Source organism: Mirounga angustirostris, unplaced genomic scaffold, assembly GCF_029215605.1.
Source record: "Mirounga angustirostris isolate CCGP_5_RB_7025 unplaced genomic scaffold, mMirAng1.0.hap1 SCAF_14, whole genome shotgun sequence".
NCBI classification, from domain to species: domain Eukaryota; kingdom Metazoa; phylum Chordata; class Mammalia; order Carnivora; family Phocidae; genus Mirounga; species Mirounga angustirostris.
The window spans coordinates 46,891,114-46,916,975 of NW_026991722.1; the positions used below are offsets into that span (position 1 = coordinate 46,891,114).

General features: G+C 39.5%; 1 protein-coding gene across 5 annotated transcripts in view; it reads right to left on the bottom strand.

Moving 5' to 3' along the window:
• The window catches only part of LAMA3 (laminin subunit alpha 3), a 267,772-nt gene that overhangs the window by 110,849 nt on the left and 131,061 nt on the right, over positions 1-25,862 (bottom strand). For all 5 annotated transcript variants that reach the window (XM_054510344.2, XM_045886917.3, XM_064577799.1 and 2 more), the window contains 8 exons: positions 25,297-25,453; positions 20,631-20,763; positions 18,612-18,754; positions 16,221-16,318; positions 15,575-15,728; positions 5,713-5,873; positions 2,215-2,323; positions 397-494 (listed from right to left, as the gene is read on the bottom strand). In XM_054510344.2, the coding sequence (XP_054366319.1) occupies positions 397-494; positions 2,215-2,323; positions 5,713-5,873; positions 15,575-15,728; positions 16,221-16,318; positions 18,612-18,754; positions 20,631-20,763; positions 25,297-25,453 (1,053 nt within the window). The remainder of the gene's footprint in view (positions 1-396; positions 495-2,214; positions 2,324-5,712; positions 5,874-15,574; positions 15,729-16,220; positions 16,319-18,611; positions 18,755-20,630; positions 20,764-25,296; positions 25,454-25,862) is intronic.

The following is a 25,862-nucleotide window of genomic DNA, read 5'->3' on the forward strand; positions in this document are numbered from 1 at the left end:
ACCCCGATAATCACTGGTTAGCTAATCCTCATAACACAGTGATGAGATGGGTCATTATTTTCACGGTTTTTTAAATGAGGAGCCTCAGACACAGAGATTAAAGGATTGGAACAAAGTGAGTCTTTGGGAGGGCTCAGAACAGCACTCAGTAACTGCCCTTGAGGGCAAAGCTTAACCATTCCCCCCAGTTGCTACTGTGTCAGCTTCCTGATATTATGGAATACTGGAAAGACTGCTGGGGGAAATGATTTAACTGATTTTTTATTTTAACCCGTCATCAGCCTTTAGTACCTTGGCCTATGATCCCTTCTGACATTAAGCATAAAGTCGCAGCCTTACAAGCATTATAGTACCACTCAGAGCACAAACAAGGGAGAAAAGAAGGAAACCCATTACCTTTGATTAACATAACCGCTGTAACTGGCAATGCATTTGACTTGAGGTCTCAAATATTCAGCTGAGAATTCTTCACTGGGTACGATACAAACTTGATGCTGTTGAACAAATACAACGCAAAAAGGTAACATCACGGTTATCGGCAAAGCCAATGGTATGGTCAAACATACTCTTAAAAAAGCTGTTAAGAAATTACAATAGCTATTTTAAAGTAGAAAAAACTGCAGAATGGCACTCCCTATTGCATCATTATGTGCAACAAATCCTTTTTACTGTTACACAGGATCACCGCTTGAATGTTCTTGGAATAGTAGTATGAATAAATAAAATCATGAAGTTCAAAAACAGTGACTTTTGGTGCCTGCTTTTCTCTCCTACCCTGGGCTGATGCTGGCTTTTCAAACCCCTTGGCAGGGAGAGGGGGTACATGGTAGGCAGCTAGGGAGCCTGCTGTTCAGAGCCTGTTGTCTGTAGCTCCTGCCACAAATACTCTTTGGAGTATTTCTTCACTGAAGAAGTGTCTCCAGAGCTAGTTTTTGAGTCACACAAGAAACTCAGTTATTAACTTATCAGTACATTTTATTTTAATCAAAACTATATTACCAGCTTGATCACAAACCCATTCAGTAACAACAAAACTTTTTATTGAACACCTACTACATGCCAGGCGCTAAGACTAAGGGATCCTACAAGACCAGGATGGAAAACACCCCTGTCCTCATGAGCTTATATTCTAGTTAGACATCCAAATGATATTAGAGTATTTCAAAAAGGGCACACTTATGCTTAAAAGATGAAAACTGGGTCACTACATCAAAAACTAATGATGTATTGTATGGTGACTAACGTAACATAATAAAATTAAATTAAAAAAAAAAAGATAAAGACTCAGCCCTGTTATAATTCCCAAAGATGAAGAGGTTAGATTCACTCAGATTGTTATCTTTAAAAAGAGAGTCACAATTTTTAAAAGAAAGTCTTAAGCTATTATATAATTTATGTAATAACTTTTAAAAACTCAATTCCAGATAATTCTTAAGGCTCAAAGTTTTTAATGCTGTCAAGCACAAATATTTAAAACACATTAGAACAAGATGGCCTAGCATTTCTCAGAGTGTGATACATGCTTAATATTAGCAGGAAGTTGCTTCATACTTAGATAATCTTCTGTTCTCTGAGACATTTATTATAAATCTGGCCACCCTTTCCTAGCCCAGTCCCACTGCCTGTGTTTATCACAATTCTCAATATTTAAGTTGTGCTATTAAAAGGGAGGCATGAAGATATTTAATCTGCCAAACTTGGTATTTTTAACTCTTAATGGTATATATCTAATTAACTGAAAAATATACTTTTTGAGATAGAGTAACAATAGTCTGGAAAAGAAATACTAGGTGATTGCAACCTTGAAAATTCTGAAGGATTCTGCCAAGAAGCTAATAGACATAATAAAATAGTAAAATGGGCAAGAAAATAAACAGTAACTAATGGCATTTCTATACACCAGCATAAAAATAAACTAGGAACTATGACAAAAGAGATTTCACTCATAATAGTAACAATGAATAAACAATAATGAAATAGAGTTCTGTGAGATGTGTTCAAACTTAATGAGCAAACTTTACTAGGTGCTATAAAAAAAAGGCTCAAACAAGGTAAGAGTTCTAGATGGGAAGAAAACACATCATTAAACTGGCAATTCTTCACAGCTTCATTTTATAGATGGAATACAAACCCAGTCAAAGTTTTCGTAAGTTTTAAAATATAGAGATATCACCAAAATTCTTCTAAAATTCAAAGGGCAAAAGAGAAGCGTACCAGAAGGAACTGGGCCCTGTGCGCTTTGAGCCGAATGCCTGCATCTGCTAACAGTTCAAACACAGCGAGGCGACTCCTGCCGTCAGTCACGACACTCCGGCAGAGGACACTGTGAGAGGAAAGAGTGTGCTTAGCCTGACTCCTCTTTGGTCTCCCTGACTCCGTGCCTCCCTGTGCGGTAGCTGATTGCTCTTCTGTTTCTCCTGTTTATAACCAGGTCACTGACAGTATGTTTTCCGGCACAATGAGTTTAAGAGAGATGCAGTCCACAATCAGTACAAGAAAAAGAACCTTCTGACTGGGACACATCTCAGGGCTAAAGGCCTTGTTCACTTTTTCCACCCAGCTTTATGCAATACTTTGTCTAATCATTGGGAGAAAAAGCCCCCCCGCCAGGGTCAATGATGTCTGATCTCCAAGACACAACCTTCTTGGAAATTTATCAATATTCTTGGTACCGTCAATGATTAAAGTTGCCTTTTGGCCTCAAAATGATCAATGATATACCACACCACGTCAGCACTGGGGCTGGCCTTACTCCAGTCATGAGAAACCAGAGTTTGCCATTGGAAGCTCAGTCTGCTCCTCCCATCCCTCCTTCCTTGTCGTACCAGCTGCGCTCCTTCCTTCCACCCCATCAGGTGAAATAGAGTTCAGAAAAAAAAAAAAAAAGAAAGAAAGAAATATGGAGTTCAGGAACATTTAAAAGGCCACGGTTTGAAACCAAAGAATACACCCTAACCCATTAAGGAAGTATTTTTTGAGGAATGTTTCTGATTTCATATCCTGTAGCAACTTTTCTGTCTGTAAATATAATTTGGAAAATAGTTCGGAGGCAAACTAAAAGAAATGACCATCTCTGGGAAATATTTGAAATAATTTATGTAATGACTTTTTGGTAAGGATTAAAATGAGATAGTATATAAAGAGCCACAGTCAGAAACTCAAAGAACAGCTGTTTTCTTTTCCCTTTTGAGCACATGCGTGTGTGTGTGTGTGTGTGTGTGTGTGAAATTAAAATGCATTCCTTTTGGTTCAAGCATAATCCTGGGAGTTAAATATATTAGGTGATTGACTAAGATTTGGTTTTATCCATATCCTTTTAAAATTCTTACTAAGAATAGACTAATGGGGCGCCTGGGTGGCTCAGATGGTTAAGCGTCTGCCTTCGGCTCAGGTCATGATCTCAGGGTCCTGGGATCAAGTCCTGCATCAGGCTCCCTGCTCCTTGGGAGCCTGCTTTTCCCTCTGCCTTTCTCTCTCGCTCTGTCTCTCATGAATAAAAAAAAAAAAAAAAACTTTAAAAAAAAAAAATTAAGGGTGCCTGGGTGGCTCAGTTGGTTAAGCGACTGCCTTCGGCTCAGGTCATGATCCTGGAGTCCCGGGATCGAGTCCCGCATCGGGCTCCCTGCTCAGCAGGGAGTCTGCTTCTCCCTCTCCCGCTCCCCCCTCTTGTGCTCTTTCTCTCTCTCACTCTCTCTCTCAAATAAATAAATAAAATCTTTAAAAAAAAAATTAAAAAAAAAGAATAGACTAATGATAATAACTGGATTGATTTAATCATGAGTGAACATCTCTTACAGAAGGGCAATCAGATTTATCACAACACTGTTTTGAAAAGTGGTATTTTAATTAGCACCACTACTCTTCTGTTGGGATATTTTTTTAAATAACACCATTAGAACTCACTTGAGAAATGCTAAGAAAGGTTCAACCCTTAGCAGGAGAAGCTGCAATGTTGAAAGGGCCTGTCATTTGAAATAGGCTTTTATGTGTCAAATATTTTCCAAATGCACCACATTTTTGGACTACAGTACTTACAGCCTGTTCATTTTCACTTGTCCACATGACAGCCAAAGTAGAGAAGGAAGAAATATTTTAGACTAGTGAAACAGTATCACGGGACGTTCCTGGAAATAGTTAAATACAGTAAAAGGGAGTCCTAGACTAATACAACCCTATCTTGGAATTCTAATGTCCCTGGTAAAGAAGAACTTGGTGCTGTCATTTCCAGAGCCAAAGTGATCTACAGAATACCGCACAGTTGTCTGCCCCAAAAGCCATTCAGACAGAGGTCATGAAACCAAGCTCATGGTTTATGGAATCCTGGAAGGGTGCCCTTTCTTTCTTTAGCTTTGAAACCACTCCTCTGCTTGGTCTAGATGTTCTCAGACTCTTCTGGGATGGGTCAGAGAGCCACCAGGGACATTAGGGGTGTTTCCTCCTGGGCCCTTAGCCATCGCCACCTTGTATCCTGTGGAGCAGGGATCAAGCGACATAATCTGGAAGGTGGAAAGAGTCAGAGGGCTGAACCAGAGGGTGGACAGGGTCTGGAGAAGCCCTGCCCCAGCCCTGTGGCCAAGAGTCTCCAGGACTTGGGTGGTGAGGTGACCCACCCACCCGGGAGTGTACATTCCAGTGGTTGCTGATGTCATCCACAGATGAAACTAACATTTTTAGGTAATGAAAGAACATTCTGGGGCACTTTTTTGCTCCATTAAAAGTCCAAATGCAATTATATTCTTTGTTGTTTTTTTTTAAATCATCACCCCAGAAAAAAGGGCTGATTAGATTTTTTTAAAGATTCTTAAAAGAAGCCCTCACAGTTTCCTTTTTAAGGTTGCTGAGAGCATGATGTTAACTCAATAACCATTTCATTAAGTCTCATAAAAGTTTCCATTCTAAACCCCTAAAAGTAACTCTTTTCGTAAGTTCTTTTATTCGCAAAACAGGGAAAATGTCCAACTACTTCAGGTCATTCAGAGTTTGACAAAAAGTCATAGGCAAGTCGTGGTAACAAAATTGTTTAAGGCCTTGGCCAAGAACTGGGTGCGTTCACTGCAGTTCTCCACCTGCTGTCTAAAGAGACAGACTCCCAGTGCCATTTATTATACAATTAATTTCATGTTGAAAACACCCCTTGCACAGATTCTTTAATTAAAGCATATTCTGGACATTTGCATAGATCTTGAAATAGTATACAAAGAAAACAATTTTTAATAAATCTTTGTCAAAGTTCTTGGAAGAGAGTAACTGAATCAGGGTGAATTTTTAAATACAGCCATCAGGGTTAATTCTTTTTCACCTGATGATCATCAAACATTAAGTATTCCCAGTCTCCTAAGGGCGTGTTGTGAAGGCAGTTGTGACGGAGTCTTTTCTCCTTTCCCATGTGCCCATGTGCTCTACCCAGCATTTGAGGTGAGAGCACTGAGTTCCCTAAACGACCCAGGGTTGTGGTTGCTTCATGGGAATCTGAGCCAAAGTGGTGGGTGGAACACCCAGCTTTTCAAGAAAATGCAACATTTTCAAGATGTCCACAGAGAAGCCTTCCAATACTACACTGGGGGTGACACCCGAGAGCATAGTCTCCTGCTTGTTTTCAAGATCGGCCTCAAAAAGGACACAACTTCCCAATCCAGATAAAAACCCAAGTTCCCAAGGCTGACCTCCGGATTGTTCCAGTACAAAGGAATCCCCCATGACAGGACTGATTACCTGTACTTGCAGCTGTAGATGTTCACCTGGCCGACCAGAACAGACCCAGAGCTCTCCATGTGCACATCAACCACAGACAGCTGGTCTACCTCCGTGGCATACTCGACCACGACTATGTAGTTACCGACCTGCGGGACCTGCAGCCGCAGGTGCAGTTCCACCTGTGAGAGAACCCAAGCACATGGACGTGAAATGTACTGGATGCATTTACATAGGCGACAGTGAAACCAGGGCTAAGCAGACACCAGGAAACAGTTTTATATGTTATCATAGTAAGGAACGTGGTCCTCTAGGTAGGAATGCCAGATAAAATACAGGATGTGCCATTAAATTTGAAATGCAGATAAGCAACACATAACTATTATTTATCTGCAATTCAAATTTAAATGGAGCATTCGTAGTTTTATTCTCTAAATCCAGCAACCCTAATTATAGGGGCTTCTACTCCTTTCACCCATATATTTTTCTTCTCAAGGCAAAAGACACTCTAAAACTTGAGGTAAAAAAGAATCTCCAGTGGATGATAAGAGGAATAGAAGTATGCCTTGAGGCTCTTCTGCTATTCTTCAATTTAAAAAATGAACTTAAAATTTTGTGGATGCAGATAATGAGAAGTGATACATGCACCCCACTCCTGGAACAGTAACTAATAATAGTTTGGTTTCCATACTTCCAAACCATTGTCCATGTCTGAAAATACACACGCATGTACTTTTCCTTTTTTTTTTAAAGAAAACTGCTCATAATAAGCAATCATGGATGCTTTCGTGCCATCACGGCAGAGCTGAGTAGCTCCGACAGAGGCCATACGACTCTCAAAGCCAAAAATATTTACTATCTGGCCTCTTACCAAAAAAAAAAAAAAAATGCCCACACGTGGTTAGGAGCTTGGAGTCTGGAATCAAACTGCTTCCAGCTGTGTGACTTTGAGCAAGTTACTTAATGTCTATACGCCTCCGTGTCCTCCAGTGTACGAATGAAGATAACAACAGTACCCACCTCTTAAAATTATTATGAGCATTACATGAATTAATATATGAAGAACTCTTAGAAATGTATTTGGCATGTCACAAACACTACATACTATGATGATTATAATTGTGATTATTGCCTTTTGCCATGACTTGCTTTTTTTTACTCAACAATATTTTCGCTGTTCACAGCAGCACAAGCAGATAAACTTCATTTTCCTAATGGCTTCCTACCATTCCATATAGTATGAGCATAAAATGATTTAACTAATCCCCAACTGATGGACACTTAGGTTGTCCCTAATTTTCCCTATAACATATAAAGCTATATGATGATATATATATATCATCATATATATGCATATATATATGCATATCCTTAGGCCAGTATTTCTGTAAGATTCCTAGAAGTAGAATTGCTGAGTCAAAGTATATTTGCATATTGAACGTCTGAGCCAATATTAGAACTACATTCTGTAGCAGTTTAACCCCCTTCAGTCTGTAAGCTCAGGCTCAGCCAAGCTTTACCACACTTAATTAAAATCCTCCTGCCCCTTGCCTTCAGGAAATTCACATTTACTGTTCTCTCTGCACAGCCCTGAGCCACACAACTAATATTTTCCACAGTGATTTTTCTATCACTTAAATAATAGAAAGACTTCCCTCAGGGATTAAAAAAAAATGGATTATCCACACCACTTTTCCACTCCGTTACAGAGTGAAATATTGGTCCATGTGTGGAGGTTATTACCAGCATTTCTCCCCTGGGCATCTCCAAACAAGGGTTTGTCTGTCTTCACCCACCATAAAGCCCACACAGGCCAATGATGTATTCACTTTTCTCCCAGAAGTTATTATTGGCTGCCAGTTTTATCACAGCACTCTATTATAAATTTCTATTGTTCTTTCCACTCTGAGTCCTATAGATTGATTTTTTGGAAGACTTGTAGGAAGGCTTTTGAATACATCTGTTGGTAAAAGTAGGTTTTGGGAAACTCAGATAAAAGACAAATCATGGCAAGTAGAAATTTTATTATTTGCTGTTTGTTATCAGTGATTTATCTTAGTAAAAGGAAACTTCATCAAAACCAGTGTCAAACTGGAAGGATCCTTCTGGTTTTATGGCATAGAACAGCCCTCACCTAGTTGTGAGTGTTTCAAATAAAGACATAAAATGTGGGCATATCAAATCTGATGCTTACACAAAGCTAAGAGGGATGGTGAACATATCTGATGTCAAAATGAGTCTTTAAAATGATTTGATCAACCTATACTTATTAAACACCTACCCTATGCCAGCTGACCTGATGGGCATACAATGGGAAACAATACAGACCTGGTCTCTATCCTCAGACAGACTTTAATCAAATACTTAGATAATTAGACCAACACACTGTAAAATTATATGTATGACAAATGTTCTGACTAGGTGCTCAGGGGGCTGCCTGAGCTGTTCAGGAAGACTAGGGAAGGGGGGAGACTTCCTGAAGAAGCAACAACTTAATTGAGTCCTTGAGGACAAGGAACAGATAGCCAGGCCCCAAGGGGAGGGAGGAGCATTCAGGCAGAGGGAATATCCTGCAGTAGGAGGTTACCCTATGACATACAGTGCTGTAGGGTAGCAGATATGTAAGTCCAAGAGACTGAAGGCAGGCCACAGTGGTGAGGAACAGAGAGCAAGAACTATGATAAAACTGGGAGGTAAGAGGGGTAGCCTTAGAGACCATTAAAATCTTCTGTCTCTATTCTAACAGCAATAAGATGTTATTGAAATTTTCCAATTATGTATGGATTAGGATGGGGTGAGAGGGTCAGTGATGATTAGATATTTCTATCAACATGAGTATGCTGACAATCGTATGGAGTCAAGATTGTGAGATGCAATGGGCAAGAGCCAGTGTGAATGAGCTAATTAAGAGGTTACTACAGAGATCCTTATGAAAGATGATCATATATTGGGCACGAAAGATACATGGAGAGAAGTAGAGACATTTAAGAAAAGTTTGGGATGTAGATTCAGAGATGGGTTGTCTTTGGTGAGGGAGGGAACAGAAGAAGTCATGGATGACCCTAAGGATTCTGATTTATACAATCTGATGGATGGCGGCACCATTTACTTAGGTAGGGACACTGAAATGTAATTTGAGATCCCTCTGAGACACCTAAGAGGTAATGTCAGGAAGGAAGTTGGCTATGCTGTTCTGCATCTGAAAGGACAAGTATGACTAGACATACCAATTTGGTAGTTATCTATGTAGAGTTGGTATCTAACACAACAGGCACAGAGGAGGCTGCTTAGGCAGAGAATATAAGGTAAAAAGACAAAGGCTAAGACTGAGCCTGAACAAATTCCAATATTCAATGGCTAGACAGAGGTTAAGCCTGTAAATGATATTCTAAGGAAGAAGCCAGAGAGGTAGGAAGAGATCCAGACCACTCTTAAATTATGGAAAACAAAGTAAGAGAGTATTTTAAGATGTAAGGGGTATTCAACAAGTATTGAAAGCTGCTGAGAAGTTAAATAGATGAATAGGTGAGGAATGAAAAATATCCGCTGGATTTAGTGACAAGAACATCATTGGAAACCCTGGGAAAGAAAGAAAAGATAGGAAGGAAGGAAGGAAGGAAAGAAGGAAGGAAGGAAGGAAGGGAGGGAGAGAGGGAGGGAGGGAAGGTGGGAGGGTGAGAGGAAGCAAGCCAGCCAGACTGGTGTGGGTTGAGGTGTGAATGGAAATGAAAGAATTAGAAATGGTATAGAATTATCTAATTCTTTGGAGAAGTTTGGTTGTGAAGGAGGGAAGCGTTATGGCTGAGGGACTGTGGGAAGGGAAAGGAGGGTTTTATTAAAAAAGAGGATAGAATTTAGCATCTTTAAAAGGTGACAGTGACTTCCAGGTCAGATGGCACAGTGAATTCACTTTTTTTGCACCCCTTCTGCTCCAAGAGATAGCAACTATGGATAAAATGTTTTAAAAGGAAAACAAAAAGATATGTTTGAGATTAAAAGTGATGGAATATAAGTAAAAAAAAAAAAAAAAAAAAACTCAAAATGTATGGCAGCTGAAGTCAGGGGCCTGTTGTCCTCCAAGTCTGCGCTGTTTTGGTCAGCAGTTCAGCTCATGCAGAGTAAAGAAAACTAGAGATGCCTCGTATGAGACAGTGGTCAGATCCAGGCTCATTTTTTTAAGACAAAGATAAGTGTTCCCTCAAATCATGAAAAGCTGAAAAAGTTGCTGACAATCTGCCACTTAGATTTCAGCATTATAAGAAGCTGTAGAATTTGGGAATCAAATATCACAGATGTAGCCTCATGACCAAGAACTGATTTAAGCCACCCACTGACTCAGCATCTGAATCTGTGCTAATACTAATATCACAACAATAGAAGTGGCACATTTTAATGCCTGCCTCTGAGCTAATGGTCCAGAGGACTGGTAAGACATTGCAAAACTACGAGGCTGAGATGGGTATAAAGAAAAAGGGAGAGGATAAAAACCTTCCATTCAAAATAAGTCAATAAGCCTGCAAACAAGATAAGCCTCCAAAACACATAAAGAAATCTAATGTTAGAAACAGGCAACAATATCAGCAATCAGAAGATGAGTTTACTTCAGATGAAATGAATTTTATGGGACAGTCTGATAAAGACTTTAAAATGAATATACTGGTCCCTAACCTGAAATCTTCAAACTTGGAAAAGGAAATTATTTTGGATCTTGTTTGGTGGCAAAACCTAATCTCACCTAACCAATTATCACTTGGTGGCAAAATCTGACTTGAATTAAGTCCATGTACACAGTCTTCATGTATTTCTCTTGGAGTGCCTACTCATGCTTTTCATTGGGGAAATATTAACATGTTTGGTTATAGGGTGTTGGCCAGGACCCCCGTGGAGATGGTGTGTGTGTGTGTGTGTGTGCACAGAATCTTAAAAATTCTGAATTCTGAAACATACCTGTCTCCAAGGACATTAAGAAACTCAAAAATATAAATGAAAGAGGAATGTCTTTAAAAAGTAAATATAGTTATGAAACTAAATTGACAAAAAAACCAAACAAGGAAAAGTAAATATGAGTAAGAGCCAATTAGAAATCTTTGAGATTAACAGTATAAATTAAACTGAATCAATAGGCTAGATAAAATCTAGACTGGAGATAGTGAAATATTCATGCATTCTAAGGAAGTCTTGAGGAATTCACCCTCAAAGTAGCACAAAGATCCAAAGAGATATAAAAATATGAAACAGTAGTTTGGAGATTGATTGTGAGGCTCCAACATTCATCCAGTCTGATTCCCAGAAAAGAAGAATGTAAGGAATGGCAGCAAAATTATATTTGAAGTGATAACATAATGAGAATTTCCCAGGGTGAAAGATATGAATCTTCATTCTGAAAGTGTACCTGAGGATTAAATAGATAAATAAAAATAAATCTATACCTAAGCATATCATAATGAAACATTAGAATGTCACAAATAAAAGTCCATCTTAGGATTTCTGCTTAAACATAATGGATTAAACACTTATATTTACTGATCTTCCCTCTCAGAACTCTGCAAAAATTAGAGTCAGTTTTTTTAAAATCATAAACCCACAAAGAAGAAGAGAATAGGGAAGAGGAATAAAAACCCAACACACCAGAGAAATCAACAAAATTTTGGAAGCTGGAAAGCAGATGAATGTCAACTAATTAGACCAGAGAAAGCTGAAACCTAAGTGTCTGTATGAGCAGAGCTGGGGTGAGGGTTGGAAGAAAAGATTGAAGAAATCTCCCAAAGCATAAAACAAGATCAAGAGATTGTAAATACTGATTAAAGATAAAGAAATAAATTATCAAAGAAATAACTCAAGAAAGTTTCCCAGAATGACGGATAGAAGTTTCCAGGCTAAAAGGCTGAGAGCCCAGCACACTGGCCAAAACATTATCTATATCAAGGCACATCCTTGTGAAATTTCAGAACACAAGAAATAAAGAAATGACCTCAAAAGCTTTGAGAAAGGAAAACCAGATTGCAGTCAAAGCACTGGGAACCACAATGTAACTTCTCAAGAACAGGACTTGAAGCTAGAAGTCAATGAGGAAACATTATCAAATTCTGGGGAGAAATGATTTCTAATCTAAAATCCTATATCTAACCAAGTAAAAAATCAAGATTGAGAGTAGAATAAAGATAGTTTCAGATATGCAAGTTCTCAACAACAACAAAAAGTAGCTCCTATGTGACCTTTCACAGGAAGCCTCTAGAGGATATAATCTACCAAAATGAGGAAGAAAAAAAAAAAAGGGAAGTTCCAATAGTCAGAAAAAAGAAGATTCAATACAACGAAGGTTAAAAAGAGAATATTTAAGGGCACCTGGTGGCTCAGTTGGTTAAGCGACTGCCTTCAGCTCAGGTCATGATCCTGGAGTCCCAGGATCGAGTCCCGCATCGGGCTCCCTGCTCGGCAGGGAGTCTGCTTCTCCCTCTGACCCTCCTCCCTCTCATGCCCTCTGTCTCTCATTCTCTCTCAAATAAATAAATAAAATCTTTAAAAAAAAAAAAAGAGAGAATATTTAAGATGGTGGGTGTGGTGATGAAAAATTTCAGGAAATGGCTGTACCTCAAGCCCAGAGACTATATTCCAGAGTAAAGAAGAGAGATGAAAGATTCCAGGAGAGATATCTCCATGAAGAAATGGAGAAGAGAAAAAAGAAGAAAGGAAAGGAGAAGAGAGGGAGGGATGGTATGTGGTGTATTTGAATTAAGATGAAACTTACAATCTATCTGAAAGTCTGGGGAAAGGGTAAAAATAAAATTTCTAGACAACAAGTTGGAGATTGGTTTACAATCGGTAAATAAGAATTCTAAAGTCTGCTTTGTGTAAAAGAAGAGATCAGAATTACTGAATAACTTTAGACTTTTCTGGAAAATATATACTTAAGAGCATATGTTAAAATATTAAGGGTAACCACTAAAATATCAGAAAACAATCTATACCTATCAACAAGGAAAAGATAGAGAAAACTGTCTCAATCAAACAGAAGTAAGGGCACCTGGCTGGCTCAGTTGGTAGAGCATGCTACCCTTGATCTCAGGTTCATGAGTTCAAGCCCCATGTTGGGCCTACAGCTTACTTAAAAAAAAAACAAAAACACAACAACAACAACAAAAAACAGAAGTAGGAAAATTAGTTTTAAGAAGGTAAATTAAAAGCTAGTAATCATTGGATGATGGGTGTTAAGAAGGGCACTTGATGGAATGAGCACTGGGTGTTGCATGCAACTGATGAATCACTAAATTCTACCTCTGAAACTAATAATATAGTATATGTTAATTAAATTGAATTTAAAAAAGCTAATAAAATAAATAAGATGATAAAAATAAGTCCAAATATGTCTGAAATCACAATAAATATAAATGGATTAAAATCACATTGTAAAACAGAGATAAAATTGAAATATAAAAAAATATATACCTATAAATTTGTTTACGAGAGACAGAGGCTTCCCTGGTATACAACAGTGTGATCTGACTTTAAAAGATGAGCTGTCTCTTTCTCAGAAATGATCTTTCTCTTTCTCAGAAAGAATAAAGAAGGGAGACTCAGGTGGCAGTACGTGCCAGAGCTAAGAGTTAACAAAGAAATGGCACCAGAGCAGCCTTCACGGTATGTGTGTGGGACAAAGAGCTATAAGTAAACAAAGGAGGCCACTTAAGAGAAGGAGAGGTAAACAGGCAAACACATGGAGAGAAGGGAAGGCTTCTGTGAGAGCCAGGTAGCTCTGTCCCTCGAAGATTCCTAGGAGACCTGAATGTACTCAGTTCCTGCCCTTGAAATCCTGCCAGACCTCCCTGTATCCTAGAAAAGGAAAAACTGTTCTTATGAGCTAGACTTAGTGGGTTGCTCTTTCAGCCCATGGTGCTGACTAGAACACATACTAGCAGCAAGGCTAATGGTTACTAAGTGATCACTTGATCACAACAAGAGCCCCTCATGGATTATTATTTAATAGTACCCACGAGGTAGCTACTTTTGTATACCCCCATTTATATATCCCCATTTTGTATACTAGTAAATTCAGACCTGGAGAGATTTTACAGCTAGTTACTGATGACCCAAGACATGAAGGCAGGCAGTTTCACTCTAGAACTATCTTGACCATCACACCACACATGGTTTCCAGAGGAGGGATTACTCTGCATTGCTCCAGGTGGCTAATGATGACCAAAAGTTAGTCTACCTCTAGATGAAGTGACTCCTCCATTGATTTAAGTATTCAATAGAGGCTAAATGAATGTTTAATAAGGATAATTTAGAAAGGATTCCTAAACAGGAAGGGAAATCAAATGATTTCTAAGACCTCTTCTAAAGCATTAGTCTTTGAATTTTAGCACAATGATCTATTATAGCACTGTCCAATAGAACTTTCTGTGATAGCAAAAAAAAAAAAAAAAAAAATCCTATAATCTGTGTTTTCCAATAAGGTAGCCACTAGACGTATGTGATTATTGAGCACTTGAAATGTGGCTAGTGCAATTGAGGAACTGGATGTTTAGCTCTACTTAGCTTTAATTAATTTAAATTTATATATAGGCACATGGGCTAGTCACTGCTGTACTAGACAGCACAAGTCTGTAAGCATTTAGATAAAATGGTAAAACAGACTGTTAAATGAAACTGGACAGCCCAGGGCTTAGTTTTATGCATCATGCAAATATGGCCCTGCCCAACACCTCAATGCTGTGGCTCTGGGCTAAATCAGAGGCAAGGACACTTCCTGATGAGTCATCAGCATCATTTCCTGGAGGTTGGCCCTTCTCAACAGCACCTCCCTGCTATCTGGGGAACACACACACATGTGTGTGTGCATATTTATGTATATATATGCATATGTGTGTATGTACACAGCATGGGTTGGGAGGGACACAGAAGACTGTTAGAATGGAGTGGAAATGAGATCATTTGTTTTTCTTTATGCATATCTGTATTGCTTCACTTGTTACAACAAGTATACATATATTTTTTTTTTTGCAAAACAAAAACTCAAATAAAAAAATGAAATGAGGACTAAAGAAATATCCTTAAAATCCTATAATAGCTACCCTGGAAATGTTAGTAATACAGTTTACAAAAAGGTACACATCTAAATATTCAGTGAGAATTAATACCATATATGTTATCAGTCTACACATTTAAGCATGAACACTGGACCCGAAGGTACAAACAGAGAATGCTGTAAAAAGTCAGGAATGGAAATATAGTAAAGGAAGTTTTTTTTTTCAGTGTCTTTTTTTTTTTTGAGGTGTTGCACTGTGTGTTCTTAGTGTTGATATACAGGATTTCTAACCCAAATCTTAAATCAGTAGAGTCTTAGATTGTTTTGAGGCTTACAAAACTCAGGGAAGAAAAGCAATGCCCAAACCTGTAGTAACCTGTCCTCTAAGCTACGAGGGAGGTGCATTGGGATGCAGCAGTTCCAGATTCTGAGCTCCAAGAAATCAGCCCTTACAAACTGCTTAGCCTGAGGGGCTGAACAGTCAGTGAGTATTGCATCCTTTTAGGGTAAGCTGTGTAGTTTCTGGAGGCCATTTAGAAAGATCTTGCTTGCCCCAAATCAGGCAGAGCAAGACACACCCTTAAAAGTCTAGGGAATAAAAAGGAGAGGCTTCTGTGATTGCCCACATTCCCTGCCCTGTCTAGAAAGTACTCAAAGACGAACCTTACTATGCTCCGTGTGGCGTGGCACCCAGCCACAACCTGGATCAGAGAACTCAGTACACCTGTAATTAACACCTCTGAGAAATTCTTCCAGGTTCCCCTGAATTTGAGAAGCAACTGCGGCCAAGGGTTTTCAGCAGACACAGACAGGGAGGTAGTAATAGCTTTGACAGTAAATAAAAGGCTGCCCCACCTCTCTCCCACTGAGGTCCGCCAGGACTGGGTGTGCGGGGGTGGGCTGCCTCACTGCCAAGGGTCTTGGCTCCCCATCAAGCAGGAAGTGTCTGGCCTCACAAGCCAGGGCACAGGGGAATCGGGTCACTGGCAAATGCTGGTAAAGCAAGCAACTTCAACAACAACAACAAAGTACAACAGTTACAACTGAGAACAAAACACAACATCAAAGTGCAATCCCCAAAGGACTCTTTCCATTCCATTCACTCCTCACTCCTTCAGCAAACTCCTACCATGTGCCTACTGGAGGAATCGGGTAGTAAACTGTCATCGGCATGAAGAATAAGAAAAGGAAAGGTCCATAAACCCAGATTCTATGTTAAGCCCTTCCCCTCAGCAGATGCACAACCTTGAGGGTATTACTTGGTCAAGCATCAGCATTTCCACATACTAGGGGGTGGACGTCACTCTAAATGCCAACCACAGGGTGCGAAGTGCTCTGTGATTCTTGTATATAAGACAGTTGATGGCCTCAGAGAAAGACCACAATTAAATAATTATCCAACGCATCTTGCTGCAGTTGTGATGCTGAGGCCTCTCTCAAATCCTTGCACCAAAGTTCCTAATTCAGAGGACCCCAATGACGCCCCGCTGCCCATACTAACTTCTCTTCGGGAGGTCCTGAGTCGGCACATGGCTGGGTGACTGGCAGCTGCAGGGAGGGGGCCTCATAGTAGTCTCTGGGAAGCAGCACCAGGTAGTCCTAGGAAATGAAGACCAAGAGGACAATTATTCAGATGATGGTGGCCTTTCTTGAGTAATAAAACAGTCAAGCATGCCAGCTCGGTTACTAATAACCAGGTGAAGCTCGCCAAGTTAAACTCTCCCCAGCAGCTGCTTTGTTCTGCCCCCTGACTCACCAAAACACACAAAGCAACCTGTCCCAGATGGGCTCCAAGCATCGGAGATCAGGATCTCAAGGTGGACGCTTTTGTACTCACAACTCGGGGAAATTTTACCCTCCCTTCTGGATTGTGTATAAATTCAAAAATAAACAAAGATAATAAACTATCAGCTGATGATCTGGTCCTTTGAAATACCGGTTGCTTTCATCACCGCACATCAGAACTCTGAATTGTGGGTCGGGCATTTCGGTTTTATTATTCCCACACCAAAGCAACGCTCGCCTGGCATGGTATAAAAAACGATGTTTTGTGATCCTGGTGAATCACAGGCTGAGACTGGCTGACTGCCTGTCCTAGGAGACGAGCGGAAGAATGTGTTCCATGGAGTGTGCCAAATGAAGCCCACAGCGTAAATCCAGCTAAACAGCTCTTCAGGAAAGAGCAGAGCTCCAGGTTTCTGAGACGCTGATGGTTTGACAGCTTCAGAAGGATGTAGGCACCACTGGCTGTGTGCGGAGGGAAGGAGGGGGGACGTCTGCCACAACTGTGAAGAGACTCATACACCGGCCATAAGGCTTTTTCTCTTGTCAGGGCCCTTAATTTGTCTATAATGGAGAAGAAGAGAAACGCATAGAGAGGAAAAGTAGCAGATGGTGGTCCAGGGGGCTGCGTGGTCTACCACGGGGGTCTCACTACCTCAGTGGGCTTTAATTTAACAGTGGTTATTGTTCTCTTACTGAGTTTCCTTAGGTTGGGACCATAGCTCCTCATTGGTTTATGGTCCCATAGATCTTAGAACAGTAAAGGTTGATAGTAGGTGTTCAATAAAATGTCTCTAGAGAAAACGGGATCATAACATGGAAGCATATATATGAGTCGCTATACAACTGCACTAAATGTCATCAAGCATCTTCCATGCCTGTGGAGTAACATAATGACCTTCTTCCCATTAATCCAACTTTGTACCCATTATTGGCACCAATGGGATTTTCCTTGTCCTCATTTCTAGTGTCTATGAAAAATTCTAAAATTTTTGTAAAGCAACAAAGCTTGCTACCAAGAAGATGCAAGAAAAATAGGGACTGGATCAATAGCATAAACTGTCACATTATTCTCATAAGATCCCAGATTTGGAAAGGACCTATCTGGATAAACATTGTCCCTATTACAAGGAAGAGGCAACTGAGGCAGGCTTGGAGTTAAAGAACTTGCCTAAGATTTGCTAACATAGCCCATCAAAAGGATTGTGCCAGAAGGAAAGGCTTACTGTTTTCCACTCTGGCCAAAACCTAGCTTTCGCCAAAGACTTCATTTTCAGAAGACTTTTTATAAGATATCAATATCTCAGATAGCAGTTTTCATCTCTTAATTCCCCATGGTTTCTCTGGCTATTCTATTAGTGTGCAGGGACAGAGCTTTGCCCCTGATGCAGGATTCTTTGTCCAAGATCATCTGTGTGGAGACTATTGCCTACGTTTGAGGTAGAAGGAGGGAATGTCAGAGAAGCACGGGCTCTCCCTTCCCTTTCTGCCACCACCAACTTCACTGATAGTAGGATCTGCTCTTCTCGTAGCTTCTTCTGATTCATTCTGCACAATTCCCAGAAGGGCTGATTTTCGAAGATGTCCTTCTGATTCATAATGAAAAATCCCAAAGAAGCTTTTGAAGGGTGAGGACATATGCACATTAAGGTTTTGCATTTATTCTGATATCTTTGAGTCATTATGAGTTATGGTTGGTCTGGTTTTTTTGTCTGGGATGAGCTGGCTGAAGAATACAAAAGATATTTTAGGGGCGCCTGGGTGGCTCAGTCAGTTAAGCGTCTGCCTTCAGCTCAGGTCATGAACCTGAGGTCCTGGGATTGAGCCCTGCCTCGGGGTCCCTGCTCAGCAGGAAGCTTGTTTCTCACTCCCCAACCCCCTTGTGCTCTTTCTCGCTCTCTCTCTCTCAAATAAATACTTAAAAAAAAAAAAAGATATTTTAAGTTGGCTTCTCTGTCATTTGAGGGCAAATGTCACCATAGTTTCTTATGTCTAAAAGGGAGCTGCCTGTGATTTTGATATCTTATGGTCACTGTGGGTCACTGTGGGTGGGACCATGCTAAGCGGGGGGAAGAATCCCACAGAACTCTCCACGCAGGAGGTCTCTTACCAGAAGGACTCCCTCTGATTTGATACAAGCAATCCATATCCCTGGTGCAATCGAAAATGGGTCTGCCAAACCATATCTGGGGACGGCGACAAAGGCTGGCTCCTTACTTGGCAGGAAGATTACTTCTTTGCTTTGAGCAGCATCTATCAGAAATAAAAAAAGAACTGCCTAAGGCACTTGTCCTAGCAGTCACTCTTAGGATTTTGGATATTCAGTTTTAAACATTCAATTTACATCTGAAAAAGTTTAGGGTGGTTACTCATCATACTTACCGATCAGATTTATTTATTTTATATTTTTTAATTGTATGCTTGCATCGCATATGTGTAAAACAGACCAGAAAGATATTGATGTTAGCAGTGATTATGTATCCTGAGATTGTGAGTACTTCTTAAATTTGTTAAGTGATTAAGTATATTAATACATGTAAACTGCCTAGAGAAGTTCATTGCACATAGTAAGCATTCAATTCATTACATTTGATATTAAATTATTTTATTCTTTTAATTTCTATTGAAGAACATGTGTTCGTTCTGACATAAGAAAAAGTTTTGGTTTTCTGTTTGTTTGTTTTCAGGATGCAAAGGTTTTCTTCTGCATGAAACAGAGAGGACCTCCTATAGAAGGTTCAGAAACAAACCAAACTGCTGTATCTGAGCCCACCTGAGCCTTTTTCTTCAGAAGAAACATTTGCTCCAAATCCTTGCATTTTCTCTACAAACATTCATGAGATCTAGGTTCAGGACAGGAGGCCGTGCACACAGCCAGCATGGCCTTTGTTCCCTGATGGTGGGACAGGAACGGTGAGGGATTACAGGCCAGCCAACAGGAGAATTCAGCAGAGCGCGAACAGTCATATTCGGGAGGAGGCATAGGTTACCACATGAATACACAACCAAGGCCCCTGACTCAGATGTGGGGGCTTAGGAAAGATGTCCCAGGGGACGGGAAAACAAACCACAATGTCCTCCACCTGTTTGAGTTAACAGAGAGCAAACTGCTGACGAAACTGTCATCTAAGAAGGATTGGTGTCTATGAGAAAGAGTTTGGGGTCAGAAGATTCCGACTTGTCTACAAAGACTAGGTATGCACTTAGGCAATTTACTAAACTTCTCAGCTCTGTTTCCTCTTCAACCCTCATCAGTTCACAAACTTGTCTTGTGAGTAAATCAATGCCAAAATACTTTGTATATAATAAGGCAAGCTTGCTAGTTCTTCATATTATTCATCATTGTCCAGCCTCACGACCTGGCTGACACAACTCAGGAGCATCATCACTGCCCCCAGTGACTTTGCCATGGATGCTGAACAAAGATGCTTGTATTTTGATCTTAAATTAGATTTCTACGGGCACCATTTTGTGTCCATGTGGGATTCCTAGTGCTTCCTGGAATCTGTTGCCAGGAATGGTAGAAACTCTAATTCTTGCAGAACAGACTTCCAGGCCTCAGCTCTGATGAGATCTGCCTTCTAACAGATTTTTCCTCTGCCCTCAGGAATCCTTCGTCCACCAAACATTTCAAGAACAGTGAAGTTTGCATGTTTCTCTCTGGAGTTCTTTTGGGCTTCATGCTTTACAGCATTCACCTTAAAAATTCCTCTCCTCACCCATTTCTCCTTGACCTATTTGGGGTGCCTGAAAACAATGGGAAAATTTAGGGCAGTAAGCCAAGCTCCGTCCAATACCACCCCAAAGGTGACACCCACTCTACCATGAATTAGTGATAAATTAGCTTTACCTTGTGGTGATATCATAACACCTGGGGTTCAGCCAAGACACACAGGTTGTTATATCAATTTTTTAAAAAGACAGTTAGTGATAAACTTAACAGCAAAATTTGAATAAGCAGAATGTTTACAGATTGAAAAGGTAGCAAAGACAGGGCACCTAGGACACCACCCTCATCAGACTATGCATCAGACTTCAACTTTCCTCAGAAGGTAACTCTGAAAATTGGAAAAAATATTTCACTAATTAATTATTTCTTAATCCAAAAGAGGCTTGAAAATTTACCTACCTGCCTCAGCCCAGGATGGATAAATAGACACGCGACCAGATATGGCTTCAGTTCCAGGGTTAATGTATTTCAGAATAACACGAAACAAAGAGAGACTTGACTTCCCCACATTCAACATGATCCTCACTTCATTCTGAAAAATACCAAAAAGTCATACAGTGTAAGAGACAACTGGCTAAAAGAAATGCTAGCCAAACAGTGAGTATACTCCATTCAGGTTTCACTAGTGGACTTGTAATGTGCACACACACTCACTCTCTCTCACTCTCTCTCACTCACTCATTCACTCTCTCACACTCAGCAAGCACCAAATAACTACCTCTCTGGAAAATGGAAATAGGCAGGCCTAACGATAAATTAAAGACACTTACAACTAAAGTTACAGTGAAAACCTGTTCCCTCAGCAACTGAGATCCTCTTTGGGCCCTTCTGGAATCAGGCAGACAGAGTGAATAGTAGCTGGACGAGTTTAAGGAAAGCAATAGTGACAGGGCAACCACCATGGGCTGGGAGAAACAAAAAGGCAGAAGAGAAGGAAAGGACAGTATTACTGGACACCACCACCCCTGTAGAAGGACCTCTCCAGGGTCCAATTCACATACCTAAAATTCTAATTTGTCACAGAAACCTATGTTGGCTGAACAAAGGTTAAAATACCCCAAACACATTAGTGATAAAATCTGGATGTAACTAAAATATGCTTAAATCATATGCAATTGTTCTCAATAGCTATCCGAAGAGAATGTGGGCTTTTTAAAAAAAATTATTTTTTTTTTTTTTATTGTGATGAGTGTACTCTTTCAACCCCATCACCTACTTCCCCCATCCCTCTCACCCACCTCCCCTCTGGTAACCACCAGTTTGTTCTCTATAGTTAAGAGTCTGTTTCTTAGTTTGTCTCTCTCTCTCTCCTTTTTTTCCTTTGCTTGTTTGTTTTGTTTCTTAAATTCCACATGTAAGTGAGATCATATGGTATCTATCGTTCTCTGTCTTATTTTGCTTAGCATTATACTCTCTAGATCCATCCACATTGTTACAGATGGCAAGATTTCATTCTTTTTATGGCTGAATAATATTCCATTCCAATAATAAAGGGGACAATCCAACAAAAGGATATAACAATTATAAATATTTATGCACCCAACATGGGGGCACCCAAATAAATAAAACAGTTATTAACAAGCATAAAGGAAATAATCAATAGGAACACAATAATAGGGGACTTTAACACCCCACTTACACTGATGGACAGATCACTCAAACAGAAAATCAACAAGGAAACAGTGGCTTTGAATGACACACTGTACTGGATGGATTTAATAGACATGTTCAGAACATTCCATCCTAAAACAACAGAATACACATTCTTTTCAAGTGCACACAGAACAGTCTCCAGAATAGATCACATATCAGGCCACAAAAAAAGCCTCAACAAATTAAAAAAGATCAAAGGGATACCATGCATCTTTTCTGACCACAACACTATGAAACTATAAATCAACCACAAGAAAAAAATCTGGAAAGAACACAAATACATGGAGGTTAAATAACATGCTACTAAACAATGAATGGGTCACTCAAGAAATCAAAGAAGAAATATTGTGTGAAGACAAAGGAAAGTGAAAATACAAAGGTCCAAAATCTTTGGGATGCAGCAAAATCTGTTCTAAGAAGGAAGTTTATAGCAACACATGCCTACCTCCAGAAGCAAGAAAAATCTGAGTAACCTAACCTTACACCTCAAGATGCTAAAATAAGAACAAACAAAACCCAAACCCAGCAAAAAGAAGGAAATAATAAAGATCAGAGCAGAAATAAATGATACAGAAACTAAACAAACAAAAAAAGCCCCCCCAAAACAATAGAACAGATCAATGAAAGAAGGAGCTGGTTTTTTGAAAAGATCAACAAAATTGATTAACTTTCTAGCCAGACTCTTCAAAAAATAAGAGAAAGAGAGAGAGAGAGAACAAAATCACTAATAAAAGCGGAGAAATAACAACAAACACCACAGAAATACAAACAGTTGTAACAGAATATTATGAAAACCTGTATGCCAACAAATTGGACAGCTTAGAAGAAATGGATAAATTCCTAGAAACATATAACTTACCAAAATGAAAGTAGGAATAGAAATTTTGGACAAATTACCAGCAATAAAACTGAATCAGTAATAAATAAACTCCCCAAAAAACAAAAGTCTAGAACCAGATGGCTTCACAGGCGAATTCCACCAAACATTTCAAGAACAGTTAATACCCATTCTTCTCAAACTATTCCAAAAAATAGAAGAGGAAGGAAAGCTTCCAAATTCATTCTATAAAGCCAGCATTACCCTGATACCAAAACCAGGTAAAGAAACTAGACACACACACACACACACACACACAGCTGCAGGCCAGTATCTCTGATGAACATAGATGCAAAAATCCTCAATAAAATATTAGCAAACAGAATCCAAGAATACATTAAAATAGCCATTCAGCACAATCAAGTGGGCTTTATTCCTGGGATGCAAAGGTGGTTCAGTATTTGCAAATCAATCAATGTGATATGTCACATCAATAAGAGAAAGGATAAAAACCATATGATCATTTCAATAGGTCCAGAAAAAGCATTTGACAAAGTACAACATCCATTCATGATTAAAACCTTTAACAAAGTAGGTTTACAGGGAACATACCTCAACATAATAGAGGCCTTATATGAAAAACAAACAGTTAACATCATATTCACTGGTGAAAAACTGAGAGCTTTTCCCCTTAGGTCAGAATAAGACAAGGATGTCTACTCTCACCACATTTATTCAACATAGTACTAGACATCTTAGCCACAGTAATCAGACAAGAAAAGGGAATAAAAGGCATCCAAATTGGCAAGGAAGAAGTAAAACTCTCACTATTTGGAAATGACATGATACCATACATAGAAAACCCTAAGATTCCACTCAATGTGGACTTTCTAACTTGACAGAATCCCTCTCTAAGTGTTAGTTCCATATTGGAAAATAAACATGCAAAAATGTATAAGGAACAAAGTTAGAGGTGATTTGACAGACACCACCAAGTTCTGTTGTTGAAAAATACTTAGAGAAACTCCATCATTTGAAATTCATTGCCTTTGCAGGATGCCTGGGTGGCTCAGTTGGTTGAGTGTCTGCCTCTGGCTCAGGTCATGATCTCAGGGTCCTGGGATCAAGCCCCGTGTCAGGCTCCCTCCTCAGCGGAGAGCCTGCTTCTCCCCTCTCCCTTTGCCCCTCCCCACCACTCGTTCTCTCTCTTTCTCTGTGTCAAATAAATAAATAAAATCTTTAAAAAAGAATTCATTTCCTTTATGTTAACTAGTGATTCTTTCAAACTGTAAACACCTGTGAGAAGGTATCCACCTTGACTGGACTCTCATTCACATCCTATTATGACTTAATGGACTCCACTGCTTTTTTCTGAATCATGAAGATTGGGATGCTAAAGAAACTGAATTTTATATTGGGGAGAAGGAGAAAGCAGTGAGGTCTTAAGATCCTAGGTACTGTTGGGGCGACTGGGTGGCTCAGTCGGTTAAGCATCTGACTCAGTTTCAGCTCAGGACTTGATCTCAGGGTTGTGAGATCGAGCCCTGCGTTGGGCTCCATGCTTAGCATGAAATCTGCTTGAGATTCCCTCTCCCTCATCCTCTGCTCCTCCCCCCGCTCACACACTCTCTCTCTCAGATAAATAAGTATATTAAAAAAAAAAAAAAAAAAAGATCCCAGGGACTGTTTGAGAAAGCAGCCTGATGGAGGACCCTGGTCAGGCAAGAAGCAACATGAGAACCAACAATGGCTCCAAGAGAACTGTGACCCTGTCCCTGTTTCTAAGGGGTGACTTAAAGGAAACATAACAAGTATTAGTCCTGGGTCTGCCAAGGACAAATATTGGGTTACCATGGTCATCAATTTACCTCTTTTGTTCCGAATTTCTCCACTGAGAAACACAGTTTAAAGAGACCAACCTCCAAGAGAGATCCTGAGAACAAAACTTCTCAATGGCTACACAGAAATTGTTGGTTTGTAAATATTGCGTAAGTTCTAAAGGTAACGAGAAAATGTGAAAATTCCATTACTATTCCAACACAAAGCCAAGAGAGGTGGATACGGTAGAGAAGAATGAAAGAAAGGAGAAATACAGGAAAGAAAAATTAAATAGCACTAAAATTCCTCATTTATCTTAGTTTCTATTCATAGAGTAATTCAGGGTTTAAAAAGGCAAAAAAAAAAAAAACAGCACTGGTCAAATATCAACAACACACACACCATTGGAATTATTTAATTCTACTCATTTTTATTCTCTACAAATGTCTTTAAAGAAAAGTGTCTCTTGTTTTAAAATGTAGACTAATCCCACTTGGGAAACAACTTCTTATAAAAAGTCTCTAGAAATAAATACTAGTTTTCTTTAACCCCTTCTTTGTTTGATTTGGTGACCAAATTAACAATAAACTGTGAAACTGATACATACACTTATTAGTTAAAATCCAATCCTACCCCAAACCCCGTCCATAGTCTGGAGAAAAAGAATCCTGGAGTCAGTTTTGGGGACAGTTCACCTTTTGGGGGGGCTCACTGAGAGTGTTGTGGGTCAGTATATGCCCTACCCTGCCATGAAGCAATTTCTTGCTGGCTACATACCTGTACCGAGGTCATCTGAGCGTATCCTCTCCAGCTAAACTCAGGGAACTCCAGTGGATCAAATCCAAACCGAAGTTCTCTTCCATTAGGTGTGGTGCCATCTTCAATCTCATACTTCATATGATGCAAATCCGGGAAATAGTAGTTGTTTTCAGGTCTTTTGTAAATAAAAAGTAAACATGGATACAGCAAGTTAGGTTCACTGATAATCGAAATATTCAATCTCAATAGCTGCTTCTAAAAGAACTCCTACCCAATCAATAGAATACCATAAATGAGAAGAAATGAAAGAGCCACCCCCCTGCTTTTTCTTTAAATTACTGCTTTCATTCATGTAAACATTCACATAAAACACACCAACACCTATAAGTCTAAGTAATTAAAATGAGAAAATCACTTAGCACAACCCATGGTGGTAGCATCTTTTAATTCTAAATGTTCTAAATGGTTGCCAACAACTTAACAAAATCAAATTAGGTTATTTACTATAAATCCACTCATTCATGTATTCATTCATTCATTTATGTACTCATATTCACTCTTTTTCTTTAACTTTTTTTTTTAAG